The sequence below is a fragment of the Cimex lectularius genome, unplaced genomic scaffold, assembly GCF_000648675.2.
Source record: "Cimex lectularius strain Harlan isolate CLEC.00 unplaced genomic scaffold, Clec_2.1 scaffold66, whole genome shotgun sequence".
NCBI classification, from domain to species: Eukaryota; Metazoa; Arthropoda; class Insecta; order Hemiptera; family Cimicidae; genus Cimex; species Cimex lectularius.
Genome location: NW_019392701.1, coordinates 605,319 through 623,861, shown reverse-complemented (window position 1 = coordinate 623,861; position 18,543 = coordinate 605,319). Strand labels below are relative to the sequence as shown.

The 18,543-nt window shown below is 37.1% G+C and overlaps 1 protein-coding gene across 3 annotated transcripts in view; it reads left to right on the top strand.

The window, feature by feature from the left end:
* LOC106668889 (paired box protein Pax-6-like) overlaps positions 1-18,543 on the top strand; it is a 211,194-nt gene that overhangs the window by 164,801 nt on the left and 27,850 nt on the right. For all 3 annotated transcript variants that reach the window (XM_024226155.1, XM_014398043.2, XM_024226154.1), the window contains exons 5-6: positions 1,118-1,266; positions 1,426-1,526. In XM_024226155.1, the coding sequence (XP_024081923.1) occupies positions 1,118-1,266; positions 1,426-1,526 (250 nt within the window). The remainder of the gene's footprint in view (positions 1-1,117; positions 1,267-1,425; positions 1,527-18,543) is intronic.

Here is an 18,543-nt window from a genome sequence, read left to right as displayed (position 1 = left end):
TGTTAATTCACAATTAACCCTTTTTTATTTTCAAATTATCCTTTTCCGATTTGAAGTTAATACTTTTTCTCGTCAAATTAATCTTTCTCATTTCAAATTTGCCTTTTTTTAACTTCAAATGAACCCTTCTTATTTTCCAATTGTCCTCTTTTTTAAATTAAAACTTTTACCGTCAAACTAACTCTTTTTGATTTAAAATTAGCCTTTTTTTACTTTCAAATTTACCCTTTTTAATATCAAATTAACCCTTTCTTTACAACATCTTAAAACCTTGTAGATGGTATGACATATTAGCAGATGAAATAAACTTCCTTCATAATCCTGAGTTCTTTTTTATTATTACGATTCTTCTTTTAATTGTGGTTTTTTTAGATATAAAATAATTGGACTCTTAAAAACTATATGAAATTTATATAATTACAACTAGAATTAAAAATTATATAAAATAATTTTTTGAGATGTTTTTAAGTAATAATATAAAATAATTGTCCTCTAAAAAACACCATTTTTCAAANGACTCTTAAAAACTATATGAAATTTATATAATTACAACTAGAATTTAAAATTATATAAAATAATTTTTTTGAGATGTTTTTAAGTAATAATATAAAATAATTGTCCTCTAAAAAACACCATTTTTCAAATTAAAAAAAGAATCTTTTAATTTTATGTTTTATTTTATATCATTCTCCATTATAACTGTATGTGTATAATACTTTACGTCCTTACATTTCATATACCTCATATGTTTTTTGACACGGTAAGTTTGAAATTAAAAAGAGTTAATTGGATGTGAAAAGGGGTTAATTTTAAATGGTAAAATTTACGGAAAAAGCTGTATTGCGAGCTGCCTAAAACAATTTTGATGTAGTGTCCGAGCACTACGTATTTTCAATTTTCTTATTTTATATAAAAAACAAGTCGATTAATATATAAAATAAACAACAAAGGCAGAATATTATATTTGAAAAAACTATTNCTAAAAGCCTTAATTAATTATAGTCTTCATATTTAAAGAATAAACGTTATCTTCTCAGTCTGATTTACGTCGATTTCAAAATATTCTCAAGAGTTCCATATATTAACTGGAATTTTCGACGTTTTCCTATGTTCGCAGGTATCTTCAATCAACCGAGTACTTAGGAACCTCGCCGCCCAAAAAGAAGTCCAGGTGCCTTGTGCCGTCTCCCCGAGCACGGATATCGTCTACGACAAACTGAGGATACTCAACGGCCAGTCAACCTCGTGGCCCAGGCCGACCCACTGGTGAGTATCAAGTCCGGTTATCTCTGTCAAAACTCCGCCGATGACTGCGGGATCCGGCTTCGGCTAGGACCCGCAGGTAGCGTCCGGCGTAGAAATTGAATCGGCATCTTAAGTAGCGTGTAACTCGGGGCTGAACAATGGGTTTTGTTTGTTTCCCAGGTATCCAAGCACAGGTGGAAGCCCCTTTTCATCAATTCAACCGACTAGCGTGAGCCCTTCAGTTCTGGCCGATGTCACAGACCTACCCTCGTCAAAGAAAGGTAGGTTTAACACCTTTTCCGTAGACGGTCATTAAACGTTATTGACAATTCGGATTGACTTGTTTGCAATTCGATACGTTTTCCCACTCGACTACCAGAGTTTTTTTTCTACCGGAAAACATTTAAAAATGACTTCTGCAGCTCCACCACTCGAGAATCGAACATAAAATTGTTGCATTGCATGATCGACGAAGTCGAAGGGACGGTGAATCGTCAAACAAGATAGGAATCACTTAGAACAAAAACTCTCTTAAATTATTGTTGAATAATTTAACCCACCCTGACAAATTTTTTAATGATTACAATAATCTCTGGTTACACATTATGTTATCTTTAATCTCCTTATATCGGTTGATCATTAATTCTAAATATTTTAAAATTATCATTGTCCATGAAAAATTCATTATTTAAAAAACTTAAGACAGGGGTGTAAATTTATTACATTTTGCAATATGCACCTCTTGATTTTACCTGATTTTATACAAAAAAAGAAACAAATGTCCGTTCGAGAATAATTCTCTTCTCTTCCGAACGGAATATTTTTTAATAGATTATACGCTTTGTGAGACAAAAGTATTCTATATTAAGAATTAAGATTTTAAAGTTTCCTTTTGATATGGTGCTGGGAAAAGTGGGAAAAGTGGACGAGCTGATGGACGAAAGGGTGAAGGGTGACCACGTCGTGAATAAATCAGGCGAGGCAATTGCAAAACGGTCGTTAAATAAGGGGATGCCGGACAATATCATTTATTAAAAAAAAGAGAAAAAAAAGAATGAATATATTAACAGAGCAAATAAAAAGTGCATCTCCCGGGAAAGCACGAAAGACTACGAACTTTTTTTTCCATAAAAGTCCCTCATATTAACTTTTCTCTCATAGGAAAACAATTCTTCAAGTTTGGTAAAAAATCGGTTGGAAAAGTTCTAATAATCCATTTTAATCTTGAAAATTATGAACCATTGGAAACGAAAGGGCCACGGCCTCGGGGTATATTTCCCGTGACAGGCTTAAAAAAGCTTAGCGTAAAAGCCGTATCGCTCAGTCGTTGCACTGTAAGGACACGTGTCAGGACACGTGTCTTCGTGTGACGATGGATCGGGGCTGATGTTGCGACGGCCCGGAACGGATCCGATCGGCTCGCCTCGGCGTCTACAAGTGGGAGACGAAAAGTGATGTTTCCGCTACGGAGATGAGGTCGGTTGCCTCGAGAGAAATATATTGTACTAGGGACTATGACGACAACAAGTGGCTTATTACCACTACTTTGCATTTTTACGTCTTGTTTTTCGAAGTGGATCGGTTCTTATACCTTTCCAGTTATAGCATGTTCAACATTTTTATAAAACAGTAAATGGACAAATTTTAGCTCAACTGGATTCTCAATCATTAGGTCGATTGATTTCGAACCATACAAATTATTCGGCAGTCTAAAAAACTATAAAATTCGAAACAAGGACTGATATTCAAATTCCAAAGGTCTGACCAGTCAAAAATCGATCTGTCACTTCCGGCTTGATTTTATCGCCTGATTATCGGATAAGGCCGAGGAGGTCTCGGGGCCATCCTCGTTTGGGGCGACATGCATGATCAGTTATTAAAGGGAATATAAGCCAATATATATAAGCATACTACGTTTTCAACCCCACTATGAAAGAAGATCATAACATTCCCCTAAGAAGCTTAGAGAATTCTTCTGAGCACTATTGTTTGAAATACTTAGACCGCTAATTAGACCGCCGTATGTCCAAATACGTTTAAGTAATATTTTGTACAATGTTAGTTGGTTCAGGACAGTCATGTCTGATTTCGTTCCTAGAACGTCATCTGTTTAATTTTGTCGCTTGAGTTTTGTGAGACACATGTCACGTCTAAGTATAGCCTTAGGTTTATAACCTGTGTATATATCGGTAGTTTCTTGTCGTAAATTCAAAGAGGTGGTCAAATCTGTTTATTTAACGTGAACGTAAATTGGGTGCATTTCTCCTCGCTCTATTTCATTTTCCACATTTTGCACAATTCTTCTATGAGTTCAAGGTGCTCCTGGATACGGTAGGTTGTTCGGGTAGGAGATAAAATTGCGTAGGTTGCAAGCTATTGGGATGTACAGGTCAGCAGGTAAATAGTAAGATGGGACCAAGAATGTTGCCTTGTGGGACGCCAACTTGGATCAGTCTTGTCCGAGAGAACTCATTGCCGCACCTTACTTTGAAGCAACAATCTGTTTTCTTCGTTGAATATTTTAGGATTAGTCAATAAGGAGAGATTAGGAACTGTTTCAGTTTGAAAGAACTCTCCGGTGAAATACTCTACCAAAAGCATGGGAGTCTCTTTTCTTCAAAACAGAAGAAATAGTGTCAACAAGCCTGAGGCATTGCTGTATCGTAGGAAAGCGTCGGAAAAGGAATTGATAAGACTGAATGGTTTTATGTAAGCTAGGATGGGTATTAGGCGTTTCAAAGTTAAATCCAAGGATTTTGGACATTACAAGGCGAAGTATGCTAGGTCTGTAAGAGGTTGGGAAGTTTGTAAGGTTTATGTCTGAGAGTGACTATGGCATATGGTGTTCTTTGGAAGATATTTACCAACCATACGGTGTGCAGATCTATTACTTTGATAGTGATTGATTGATTGATTTATATAAGTTTGATTCTGCACATTGGCGTCAGTCCTCGATTTTATCCGTACCATCACCGAAGTACTCCGGTTATCGACAACAAGATCATTTCAGCCCCCAATGCATGCAGTTTTAACCTAAACACACTCACTTTCGTTCTTAAATACACTCACGTCACACATACCATTCACATAAAGTTGGATGATACTCGTTATTCATCTTTTATACACACAAACAACTGTACTCTAAGGTCTAATGGAAGACGATGATATACTTGATCGACGCTCTTGTACTACACATTCACGCTTATAAATACTCTCTCACGTAACAGTTAACATAGAATCATCTATCACACCATTACTTAAAGAAGAAAATGTACTTTTGAAATTAAGGTAGTCGAATATTTGATTTTTTTGGTAGGTCATCATGGACTTGTTTGAACTGTAATTGGAAGAACGAAGCTTAAAGTTAAATTTTCTCGACAATACTCAATTTTGATCAATACTCAGTAACTTAATCGCGACTTGGAATTTTTTAACATATGTTTTTCGTATTAGGCAAGTGAGAGGCAAGTTGTATGCAAATTCGCCGTGAAACTGGAATTTCTAATTTTTATGCAAAGACGGTTGAGAAGAAAAATTGGAAATAACTATTAATAGTAAACCGATAATTAATTAAATAAAAACTGGAATTGATTGATTTAGCGAGAAAAACCACATCGAAATCGAACATAACAACATTCCACTCACGTCTTTAGTTTATGAAATAATTCCCCCGCTGAGAATATTCCAGGAGCGATGGTTTCCAGTCAATTAAATGACAAAAAGAGTCGGTCATGTCGGGGGAGAGCGGAATGCCAAATAGTTGGAAAACTAGGAGCGGATTGATCCGTGTCAATGGCACGTCCCGATCAGGCATTTTGAACTCGAAAGGGTTCGAACGGAATATTTTAAAAAAAATCCCTCAAATCCTGGTCCCCTTTCAACTGTTTTGTTTGTGACGTGATATTGTTACTGTTGCTGATTCGCCCCCGGCTACGCGTTTGATGCTACTTTGTACTGTATCTCTTGCATTCACTAGCTCTCTCTCTCTCTTTCTCTCTCTCTCTCTCTCACTCTCTCTCTCTCTCTCTCTCTCTCGCTATATCCCTCTTTTCTGCCTGTTCCGGGCCTTCCTAACCCCTCGCGCTCTCGCTTTCCATGGCTTTACCATAGCCTCCACACTCTCCCCCTCGACAACTTCGTTCTATCTCGTCCGATACAATGTTGCAAATGACACATCCCCTCTCCCCTTAGGGCTTATCAATTATCAACTGCATTAAACTAAAACCACAATCGACTCTACTTCCCCACTCTTATTCCGTGTATCCCTTTGTGATACATTTATGGTACAATTCACTAATTTCAGTAATACGTTCATATGAACAATCGAAATGATCATCCCCTATTTCTGGAAAGCTGAAATTTTAGATTACTTCCATTACTGTACTAGAAAGCCAATACAATTAATTCAACTATGTATTAGCGCAATAGACAATATTGTGCATTTTAGTAACTGTTTTCAATCAAAAGCAGGTTATAGTTAATGTTTATTAGTTTTTCGGAGGTTTTGTCTAATACGAATATGCCTGAGGATGACGAAACGTACAATTCAAATGTGAGGTTTGTTCGTAAAATTGATGCGTCGATTAAGACAACCTGGCGGAGTAGAGATCTTTCGAGCAGTAGGGTTAGGATGGATCGAGATGCTAGCGTGAAAACTTTTGGAATCGGGAAAGGATCAGTTCGATGACCAAAGGAATGTTGAGGTCGTTGAGGATATTGAGGTTAGTGACGTAGAAAAGAGCTTGAACGATTTCTCTGAGAACTTTTGATCGTATGGATTGGATATGGGGATACATTTAAATATGTTAATACTCCGTTCACCAGGTGACCAATATGAGCAATTTTCACCAGCTTGGGTGCCATAAACTCGGGCCCATCTTGTGAAGTGAACAATTTAAAAAAAACGCAATAATACAGTAAATTATTGTTTAAAAAAATTAACAGTTTTTGACTTGTTTGAAATATACAAGCCCCATATTTAAAAACATATCCGCTGGAAGTTAGATAGCTTGGCAGAACCCCACAGTTCAACTCCGTATGTGCAAAATGGTCGCAGTAAAGCCTTGTATGAGGTTAGTTTAGTTTCGACGGTTAAATCGGTCCCTGAAGTCTTCGTAGTTGTCCTCTTTTAAGTTTTGTATTTGAAGTCTTGTGGGGATTCCACGCGAGTTTGCTGTCTAGGCTCGACTGACTCTGACTTATGTCTTAAGTATATGATTTGAAGTCTGTATCTCTTTGTGGTTGAAGTAAAGTACAGGGCAAGACAATTTTTTCAATGTGAATACATTGATTACATTTTTCTTAATTTACTCTTGTCTTCCACTTTTTGCACCGTCTTTGATAAGCACAAGACAACAGTATGTCCTTCTTCCGAGAACTCGTTGCCGTACCTCACTCTGAGACAGCAATCAGTTTGTACATATACAAATATGTGGCTTTAGGAATGAGAATAATGACGGAATATTTCCATAAGAGAGGATAGTGAATGGTTCATCAGATGGCATTACATGTTTTGGTTAAGAACACTATGGCCTTTTGTGGGAAGTTTCGAAGTACTTACTAAGTAGTAGTAGGTGGAGATAATTAGATCATGTCCAGAGGATTTTCCACGTGGGGATTTGAGTTTATAGAAAAGTAAAAATTAAATTTTCTAATATCTGCTTTTTTCATGATATTGACGAGGAACCAAGGTAGCACATTTGAATAAATTTTGTTTCCCTGTGATGTACGATGTTTTGACTTCTAAAGGTTTAAGTTGTATATTTCAAACACATCAAAAACTGTTAATTTTTTAAACAAATGATTTACTGTATTATTGCGTTTTATTTAATTGTTGTCATCAAAAGATGAGCTCGAGTTTATGGCACCCAAGCTGGTGAAAATTGTTAATATTGGTCAGCTGGTGGTATTTAAATTAACATATTTAAATTCAGGAAGAACTGCAAGATAAGAAGTAGTGGAAATGGGGAAAAACCCACAGTCAAGGAAGGTTTGTTGGTATATTGGTGGATTTAAATAGTAAGAAAATTTGACTGGTCTTCAAAATTTAGTGTATAGAACAAGGCATGTGGCAAATGACATATATTTCATGTCCATACAACTAACCGACTCTCTCAAATCAATCTGCACAAACTACAGGATGTAACAAAGCAGGTAGAGACTTCGAATGTTGACGAGAGCACTGCAGACGTAATAAGTATCTAAGAAAGATCGGCATCGTCCGTCAGGGTGTTCAGATTCTTTCAGCAAACAGGGTTCTACACTTTGTAGGGGGAAAAAAGTAGAAAAAGACCGTAAAAGGAATGCAACCAAGATGGATCAAATTCCTGTATGAATTAGAGATAAAATAGCACTTAAACGACGCAATATAGAAACTCCCTAAAATTACAATCAATTGAAATATCAATTAAACAGACAGGTAGGTGTCAAAAAAATGTCTCGGTATGCGACTCGCGGCTATCAATCTCAGTTAAAGGGTCGGTTTTATCACAGGCTACGGTAATAAAACAAATTGGATTTAACTTCGTCCGACCGTGACAACTGTTGAGGATCAGGTGAGATAAAACGAGGTGTCGGCGGTTGTGAGGGGAATACGTGTTTTACGTACGTAACAGGTGGATCCCATTTCCTTGGTTAACTCATATGTTGTGTTTTATTGGAAATGCAAGGAATTCTCAATTCAGCCTATTTAAAATGTACAGAAAGGTAACGTCTAGCGTGAAATGTAAGGAAATGGAATTTTTTTTCAAATTCAAATGGCTCAGTTTGACGTCGATTGAAGTCATCATCGAGGACCATAATACAATAATTTAGCCCGAGTGATTCGCCATTCTATCACACTAACATCCCATTACTACGTCCACCGATATTCGGTAAAATATTTTAAACCAAGAGATTATGATCATCAATCATCACCAGGCTCAGCAAAAACAAGCTACCCATATATTAGGCAGCATATAGAGACTGGCAAATCTACTTATCACAGGAGAAGCGAAAACAACCCCGTCGATTGCACTAGAAACACTGCTAAACCTGCCTCCATTTGAAAGTTTTATACAAGGAGAAGCGAGGAAAATCTCCATTAGCTCCAAAAACAATCAGATTGGATGGGAATTGAACAATTCCGGTATACAAGAATAATCACTAAAATCAGTCACTCATTCTTAAAAATAGGGACTGACTACAAGATCTCGGAAACACTCTTACATAATCCTAGAAATCTGCAAAGGAGAAGAAGAATTCAAGAGAGGATCAATGATATTGATACCGACGGCTCCAAAACAAATGAACGAATCAGATCAGGAGTTTTATGCCCAAAATATGATCAATCAACTCATTAGGAAAGAATACCTCGGTCTTTCAGCTGAAGTACAAGCCATCAACCTTTGTGCCTCAGAAAATATTAAAATAGGTTACACCGGCAAACATTACTCCATAAAATAGAATATCCAAGCGGTTATTAAAGCATTAGCATGAAAAAGAATAGATTAAAACTAGTGAATGCATCGAAAATTTCCAAAACCTGGGGAAACACAACAATCTGATGATATCTTGGGTACCTGGACAAAGAGGAATTTTGGGGAACGAGAAAGCAGACAGACTGGCGAGAGAAGGATCTGCAAGACCATACATAGACCCCGAACCTATACTTGGGATAACAAAAACAAATATAGAATCCTCCATCACAGAATGGATCTAAAAATGGCAAAAGAAGAAGTGGATAAACACTAGAGGTGCTAGATACACTAAGCTCATGTTAAAACAACCCTCACCAAGAATAGCAAACTCACTGCTAGGTAGAGAGGGCTAAAATCCATCGATAAGGTATAATCTTCCTCCCCATTGATAACCTACAATGGGGAGGAAGAAACAGACATATCTTATTCGGGAAGCAACCGCTCAATAGAGACAAAACTTGGTATTCGAAGGAAAAGGAATTGTAGCAACGACAGTCAATGACCTAGAACCCAGGAGAAGGAACGAGTCGACTGAGTGAACAATACCTCCACTTCCTGGTCTCCTTTCATCATCATCATCATCATCATCATAAACTTCTGACATCCTGTTACAAATAGCCAACGTTCATTTATCCTCAGTTACAAAAAAAAAAAATGTCAGTGACGGAGGGTACAGTAGCAGGATACGAGGAGAAATATCGCGGATAAAACAAGCATCAAAAAGGGAGAATAAAGAGATATGAAATCTTTCTTTCCCTTTGAAAGAAAAAAAAGGGAGAAAGAAAGAGAGAGTGCGACAGCTTGAGCTATTATTTCGCTTTATATATGTTCAGTCTCATTTTTATAGACAGAAACGATTAGAAATCGATTTTATCAACTCGTACAAAGAGAATGAAAAACAAATCATAATGGACGTTGTGAGTATGGGTTAGTTTTGTACCTTTCGTATTGACAAGATTTTTATGGACCTCGTTGGAAATCGTTTTTCCGGAAGGATGACCACCGCCGGACCTCTAAAGTTTAATGCGAATCGAGCGAAAGAACGAACATAGCTCGGTTATCCACGGAGCCCTTTGATCTTTTCCCGTGATCTACAAATCCAATCTGAGAGCTGAAAGAGAAAATAGTCGTGCGATTTCGGCCATAATTCCGCGTCGCTTGTTTTTGAAAAGGGAGAAATTTTCAAGTTTTTCCAGGCCGAATTCTACGAACATTTGCTTCGTTGAACACGTCGAGAATGAAAGTTGAAGCAAAGGAATGCTTAAACCAGCTTTACTTGTATGTCAAGATGGTTTAGTGGTGCTGACCACCATATTCACAGGAAATTACTAGGTTGCTCACGATTTGTGCTAGATGTTACCGCTTCTTAAATCACTCTACAATGGTTTTTTACACAGTTTTGTCTAAAAATGTTCAACCAATCTAGTTTTTCTTTTTTTGATTTGTAAAAAGAACTATTCAAAGCATGCATTGATGAAGTCAATGGTACGTCACCCGGTTCAATTTGAACAGTTTAAGATTATTATGGAAGGAAAAATGATCGGATATCGAAGGTCCTGGTAGGAGAAGAATTTCATGACTGAAAAACCAAAGGCAGTGGTTCAACCAAAGCACTGAATCCCTCTTTCGAGCTGCGATGATGATAACCAACGTCCCGATAGGATACACACAAAAAAATATAACACAAACAAAACTGTTCTTATACAGCATTGATTTCTAAACAATCTGCTGGACCTGATGGTTGAAATTCACTGGAATAAAATACACTATGAACATACAAGAGTAATAAATAAAAAATTAAATAAGGAAAATTAACTTAAATTTAAAAATATCATTGCTTTCCAGTATAAAATTAAAAATTAAAGAGTTTCACTCTCTGGTGTGTACTCGAGTGCTCTCTTGCAAAACCGAGGTCTGAAAAAACGAATGAATTTTTCGATCAAACACGTTACTAAAACTCATGTAGTTCCCAAAAAGACAACCCTAACTCAGAAACAATGGAACACAGCTAAAAAATGAAAAAAGATCTTTTTTCGCACAAAAATTACACAATGATATCTTGTATAACTTTGGAATAAAAAAAGGTTTTTAATATAAAAATACCTTATTAAAAATAAAGAGTTACTACGATTTAACTTCTTTTTTTTTCTTTGCAATAAACATGTCTGATATGAAAAGGGACACCTGGTATATCAAAATGACCAGGAAGAGTTGTAAAAAGTTTTAAGAATTTTTTTAAATTGTTCAATGGGCTTGACTTTGCAAAATTGGTCATCGGCTCCAATATTGGGACGGCGGTGAATTTCCGCTGTTTTTCTACCTTTATGCAGAGCAAGCTTGCGATAATTACACTCTTGTTACGCGGAGGGAAGTCTGAACTGACGGTTTAATTAGCAATTTGATTTTCGTGAGTTACATGCCTATAGCTACAACACTAATTACCGAATCACATTTGATTCCTAAAGCCGCGCTAAGTCCTCTTAAACGCTCGCTTGAACGATCACCCGTTTGTGCGCAACGCCAAGTCGTCTGTGACTATAAATTAAGCAACTTTTAAAAGTTCTAATTGGCTCGACTCAGTTAGCAGTTTAAATTAATCCTGCCGTGTCTATCTGAATACGAGGATAAATATTTTCGCGGTGTATTGTCTTTTTCTTAGCGAAATCAGCTGTTTTCCTATGCTATTTTTTCAATAGTTTTAGTGGGGCAAACTGAACTAATAAAAAACCAATACAATTCAGTTCTATTTAGCTTCACCCCTTCTAAGTAGGTGTAAAGGGTGTTTTCCCTTTAAATTATCAAGCCCACACATTGTATGTCCTAATCTCTATGAGTATCTTGCATATTAATAACGTAAATGACGCATATGGCATTTTGATCAGTCGAAAAAAAAAGAAATAAACGGATCAGAGCGATTAGTCGGACAATGGTGTTTGTGATTGAAGCCGTAATTGGCGAGGGGAGCGGCTCCTGACCGGAAATCGAAATTGGATCCCACTTCTAGATGTCCCGCAGGTGATAAAACGCCGATCAGTTGGACACCCGGGGCGACGCCGACCCGGAAGACGTGGGAACGACAGCGGGAATCCACTTTTGAATATCGCCTTTACCCATTGATTCACTCTCATTAGTAATCTTTTAGATCCCCCTTTCGGGAACGCCTCGCTCACGGCTATCAACCGACCCTGTCCCGCGATACAAATTCATTTTTTACATATACAAACACACGCTCCAAAAAAACCAACGATTAAATTTTGCAAATCCAATCAAAACATAAACAAGATTATGCTGACTTGATGTAAACATAAACATGCCTGGTTGAATGTAATAAGGACGAGTCGTAGCAGCAATGTAAATATTTACTCACAATATTTGAAATTAAGGCTTCAATCATAATAAATTTATGAGTTTTGCTTAGTAGAGTGGATGAGATCTATCACAAATACATTCTACATAAAAAATTGTAACCTCCATCCTGTTATCCTATCACATAACGCCAACATGTTTATCAGTTTATCCTAACCTGCAAAGAATAATAATGTTGGTAATAATATTCACATATTCAATCCAAAATAAAAAATTATTCTATACACACTTTTCCGTCAAACTGACAAACAAGATCCCACCCAATTGATTTTTTTTTTTCATTTTTAAAAGAAAATTCAGCCTTTAATTTGTCTGGTTGTTTTTACCAATAAATATTTGTTTAAGCTATGTATTAAATTGGGAATATCAGTTAGAGGAAAACAAACTTAAGTCTTAATTCAAACCAGGGATAAAGGATTTTTCAATGTTTACATTTTACGGAACTTAAAATGTTTATTCAGTCTCGTTTGATTTCTCAAGCAATAAACTGTTTAGTTTCACCTTTCTTTTCTTAATTTCAAATTTTAAACTTAAAAATTCCACATAGCGCTGAGGATGTTTTGCGTGTTGTGGCACTTATTGATGATGGACGTTACATCAGCTATGCGGCTATGGCCATCTGAGTTCCCTAGGAAACACTGCAACACACCGGTAGAGGACAGGACCGGTTTTCGAGAAACTGGGTCCTACCATAGAAGGCCTGGTTCTGGACGAGGTTAACAGGACCACAGGATGACCGTTTACTGTCTTTGAGAATTTTGCGAAACCGGCACCTTACTGTTGTTCAAGCGATTCATCAGCTCCAGGAAGTTCGAGGGGTCCAAGTTTCTGAATGCACTGCTCGAAAAAGATTAATTAAATCAGTATGAACTGATGGCTTTTCGCCTCCTAAGGAGACCAGAATTGACCAGAACACACAGAGTTGCACTGCTCGCATTTGCTCGAGAACACAACCATTGGTCTTTAGACAATTGCTGTACTTTTTACAGATAAGTGCAGATTTGCTCTACGATCTCCAGATGGGCGTGAAAGAATGTGGAGAAGGCGAAATGAAAGGTACGAAGCTTGTAATTTTTCTCAGAGACAACCTTTTCGTTGGAGACCAGTGATGGCGTCGATGGAAATTTCGATGGAGAGATGCACACAGTTGGCTGTTGTTTGTGGAGGGTCTTTGTCGGCCACTCGCTATGTGGATGAAATTTTGGAACATCATGCTTTGCCTATGCTCGATGAAATCAGCGACAATCCTATTCTAATGCACGATTAAGCCCGTCCGATTATGTCGCTCGCATAGTACAAACATACCTTCAACAGCATAAAGTCATGGTCTTAGCCTGGCCAGCCCGTTCTCCAGACTTGAAGCCCATCGACATTTATGGAATAACCTCAAAAGACGAATAAGAGCACGTCCATCACATCCCGATACACTCCACGAAATTGTGAAGAGTGAGCTAACCTCCAGCAAAGAGACATTTCCAGACTGGTAGATGGTATGCCGAGGCGTCCTCGAGATGAAATTAAGGCAAGAGGAGGAAATATTCGATACTGAAATGTTAATTAAAAATCTAATTAAAACAAATTTTATCTGTCCGCTTTTTTTTCATTTTTCATTTTCCTTAGCAATTTACATTTTTCTTTTACTTTTTTCGACAAAGACTCAATTATTAAACGTTAAAAAACGTGATTTCTATCTAAAAATGTATACAAATCAAGTTATATTACAAGTGGGTGGAATTTTTTGCGTGTCATTGTATATTGGGGAAATAAAACGTATTGTCAGAAACATATCCTCAGGTAATGCATAGAATAATTTACGAAAGATCAACACGATATATTGTCAGTAACGTTAATAATTTATATATTGCAACTACTATTGATGTACCTAACAGCGTAGCTGCTGATAATTAATTAGCATGTACTATTTAAAAGCAGACTACAAGAACTAAGTACGGTGTAGCGTTTAAGTATAGGAACAGTCGATAAAAGCGTAATTAACAATATATCTAGGCACAAATAGGACGCCGGAAATTCGGACAGTCTCCAACACAGGCCACAGTTGATAGGGTTAGTGTAAAACTAGTGGTGTGACAAATACGTGGGCAGTTGGCTCGTTTGCCGAGGACACGGCTCTACTCTCTTCTCATTCCAACCCATTGTAATTTGGCATGTGTCACCTCACCCTATAAGAAGAGTGATACCGCAACTGGAGAATCAAACTGAAGGAAGCAAATGTTCCCATGTAAATTTCGCACTAAGAAAGTCACCATGCCTTCCATTACGACTGAATGATTACTAAAACCGACTGCTGACATAGTATGATACCTGGGACTGTACATTGATAAAAGACTGACGAGGAATCCACACACTCGCCTGAAATGGCAAGACATGAACCGCCATTACGAACAATACCGAGACTACTTTGACCAACGATCTCATCTAAACGTAAACAACAAACTGACCACATACAAAACTCTCATCGTCCGATATGGACCTGCGGAGTGGAAGTTTGGGGCTAAACCAAACATTCCAATTCATCTCGTATCGAGTCTCTCCAATCCTCCGAAAAATCCTTAATGCTCTCTTCTATATCTCTAATAAAACCATTCACACAGACCTTGTAAGACCGTGTTATCAGAATTATTTCCGAATACCCGAAGTGATGTTCTTGTGTGTTCAGTGTGAGGTTGTGTTTACTTATTATAACTAAATTTGAAGGTGTAAATAGCAATAATTTTTTAAAAATTACACAGCGTATCAACCTATTAGTGACCTTTTCTGGTTTGCTCTAAAACTATTCAACGTAGAAAAAAAGTCACTATTTTTATCATAATAAGCTCTACTTACAAACATTGCAATAATTACAGTTTTTAAATGTCTTTAAAAAGTTAAAGAATGAAATTTTCGTTTTCAATAGTAGCATACATACATTTTCATTTGGGGATTCTTCTGGTTCATTGCATTTTATGAAAAACGGCGAAAACCATTAACGAACACTTGTAATGTAAGTTGACACCATAAATATCTAACATTTTATGAGCCCATTTTAAATGCTTTTCCCCATTTTTCATAAAATCGAATTAACAAATCGAAAAAGAAAAATTTTATTTTTTAACTATTCTATGAAATTGATCAAAAACTGTAATATTGCAATGTTGTAAGGTAGAGCTTATGCTAGAAAAAATACTATTGGCTAGGAGTAGTTTTTAAGATAACCAAGGGGAACAATAGTAACTTGACACCCTGCTTATCTAACGTTTTTAGGAGCCGATATTTGAACTGTTAAATGGATATATTTGTTGAATTTTTGTAATATTTGCCAACAGTTTAAATAATTTACAAATAGCTTTAAAGTCTTGATGAACGATATTCATCGAATGCTTCATGAAGGAACTGAATATTTCTTTCTTTCAAATTCGCCTTGATCTTTTGTATATCATTTTATTATTAAGGGCTGATATCAATCACATCTACTTAAAAGCGTAATGCAAGAATAGTCCATTGTCTTCGTCAACCTACAAATGGAAAATCAGAGGTTGAGATTTTTGCAGTCCGATAATAAATTTAAATCGAGGCTTGGTGGTTTTATCAACTGAACAAAATATTCAAGATTGTGGCCAAAGAAATGTTTTACGTTCATTTTAGCACGATTGGATTATAGAAAAAAGGAATATTGACTCGAGTTTTAGGCCTGTCTAAGAATGGAAAAATTGTATTTCGAATCTGGTTGATCCCGAGTTTGTCCCGTCCAATTTCAATCCAAATAAATTAATGTGAGCGTGTTAAAATTCGCGGCTCAGAAACGCGTTTGAGGGTGTGCGGGGATGGTAAATATTGTTAAGGAGCCCGCTAAATACCTTTGAGAATTCTCCCCGCTCGTTAATGAATAGTTAATGTCCCCGTCGAGACAGAGGGCGAGAAGGAGGGTCGGGCCGAGTTAAGCCCCTTGAATAAGTACACCTTAAGTTGAGTGACAAGTTATTAAAAGTGGAGAAGATTAAGTGGCATCACCTGGGCCAACTAGCGAGGAAATTATAAAACTTGGGGGTGGCCTCCACGTTTGCTTAATGCACGCTCGCAGTCTTCCGTTTCGCCCCTTTTCCGACGACCCCCCTTCTCCGGGGTCTTCCTTTTCCTCCTTGCCAACGCCTCACACCAACACCGTCAACTTTCTAATGGAATTTCACCAACTTAATATTCTCTCATTGCACTCTTTGTCACCGAGTTTTCACCGTTTCCTTCGCCTTCTGTTATCTTATTATATCCCTCCTTCATGTACAATTACATAATTGTGATTACCGGTCGTAAAACTCTCAAATTTTCGGCCTTGACCTCCATCCCGTTGTCAAATTTGAAAGTTTACAAAATCGTTCTCTCTGGAAAGTCTTATTCCTGTTTCTGGTGATATCATTAAGTCAAAAACGTAAAAGTACATCTACCTAAAACGATTTCTTTTCACCCCATGTAATGCAGTCTGGATTATTGTACTTTTCCTAGTCCCTTAGTTCAAGGGACTCTTTTCAGAAGTAGAAGGCCAAATGCCATCGCTGCCGTTCTTTTTCCCAGTGTGTAGGTTATGTTTGCAATGGGTGGCAGTTTCTTCCTCCTCATTCCATAACAAAACAATTAAAGTTATCATTGAATATACCAATGTTTTATAGGCGTGATGCCAATAGTCGTTATAGTTTTTCCTTGTTTAGCTGTAGCAATGTGTTTGACAGGTTTGGCGAGGATTCTTTAATCGTTAGTCTTTTTACCATACCTTGCATCTCTAGAGCGAGACGCACATCCATTTCTCCTTTTGCTTTCTGTTCTTCATTTGAGATGTAGTTTTTGTTTGGTCTTTTTATCCCAATAAGTTCTGAGTCTAGATTCTCTGGCCAGTTTGACTGTTTTTTTCATAACTTCTTTGTGTCCTGGCACTCGAGATAATGTCAAGCTGTTATGTTTTCCCAGTTTTTTGGATGTTTTAGATGCATTCACCTATTATTTTGGATCTAACCTTTTCCAGAGTTATTGCTTTTATATCTGCTTGGCTGTCTGATCTGATGACGATTGTTTGTCCATGAAATCTCTTTTAAGATTTTCCACGGTACAAGCATCGACAGCATGTATTACACTTGAAAAAAGAGCTAATGAGTACGACCTAATAAGTTTGAGCGAGCCTATCCTCGCTGTTTTGGCATGTCAGGTGTGTTTCCTGCCAATCTCAGTATTGGGCCTGTGTGAATTTTCGGTTGCCATTGTGAACGTCCGTTTCTTTATGCGAGGCAGATGACGATGATGATAAATAAGACTAGGAAGAAGGGTTTTATGTTCCCCAAGTACTCAGCCTCCTGGCTTATTGAACCTTTTCTTGTTCTTAGTTCAGTGTAATCGACTCGATCCTTTTCTTGAGTGGTAATAGGTCATTGATTGTCGTTGCTACAATTCTTTTCTTGGGTTTTCTTGGTGTTCCCAGGTAATGTCTTCATTGAACTATTGCTCCTTAAGTGTAACAGATAGTTTGCCAGTCTTGTGTTGTTTAACATAAGCTGTATCTAGAGCCTGTAGAATTTACCCACTTCTCTTTTTTGTCTTTTTTAGATCCATTCTGTGATTGAGGATTCTATGTTTGTTTGTTTTGGTATCCCAGGAATAGGTTCAGGGGAGGTATAATATGGTCTTGCAGATCCTCGTCTGGCCAGTTTGCTGCTTTTTCGTAACCCAAAATTCCCTTGTGTCCTGGAACCCAAGATATCATCAGGTTGTTCTGTTTCCCCAGGTTTTGGAGATTTTTGATGTTTTTTTTTTTTTAATTTTTTTTTTACACCTATTGCTTTAATAGCTGCTTGGCTATCCGATCTAATAACGATATTTTTGTCAGTAACCTCTTTTAATTTGCCTCTTTGATGAAATATTTAGGAGCCATATGTGTTTCAATATTGTATTGGTTTTTGTCCTGATTTATTTTTTTCTTTTGCAGTCTGTTAAAACTTTATAGGGTCTTGGAAATGATGTTTCGATTTCTAGGAATGAGGGTCTGTCTGATGTGCTTTGGTTGTATGTCTTGTGTTTAGTTTTGGAATCTGTATGAGCTTTTTCGTAGATTCTTCTTGTATGTTTCCAATGGAGGTAGGTTTAACGGTGTTTCTAAAGAAGCTGATGGGTTGTAATCATTGCCGAAGTGATACAATTTTAATCGTTTCACATAACTGGTTTGTGGTACCATGGTGAAACCAAGATGATTTCTGCTGGATATCATATCTAAAACTCCCGGCAGGAAGTATACTTTCGATTCTCTATAATGTTAATTCGCTGTAGACATTTTCCAAGTCTTTGTTCCATTATATTTATTGGTCTGATTGACCAAATTACTTCTTTCAATTAATTAATCTTTTTATGTAAGGTTTTGGTTGAACTGAAAAAGCCAATGTCACGAGCGGGATTCGAACCCAAGACCTTCGGCTAAATACGCGCTGCTCTAACCACTGGAGCT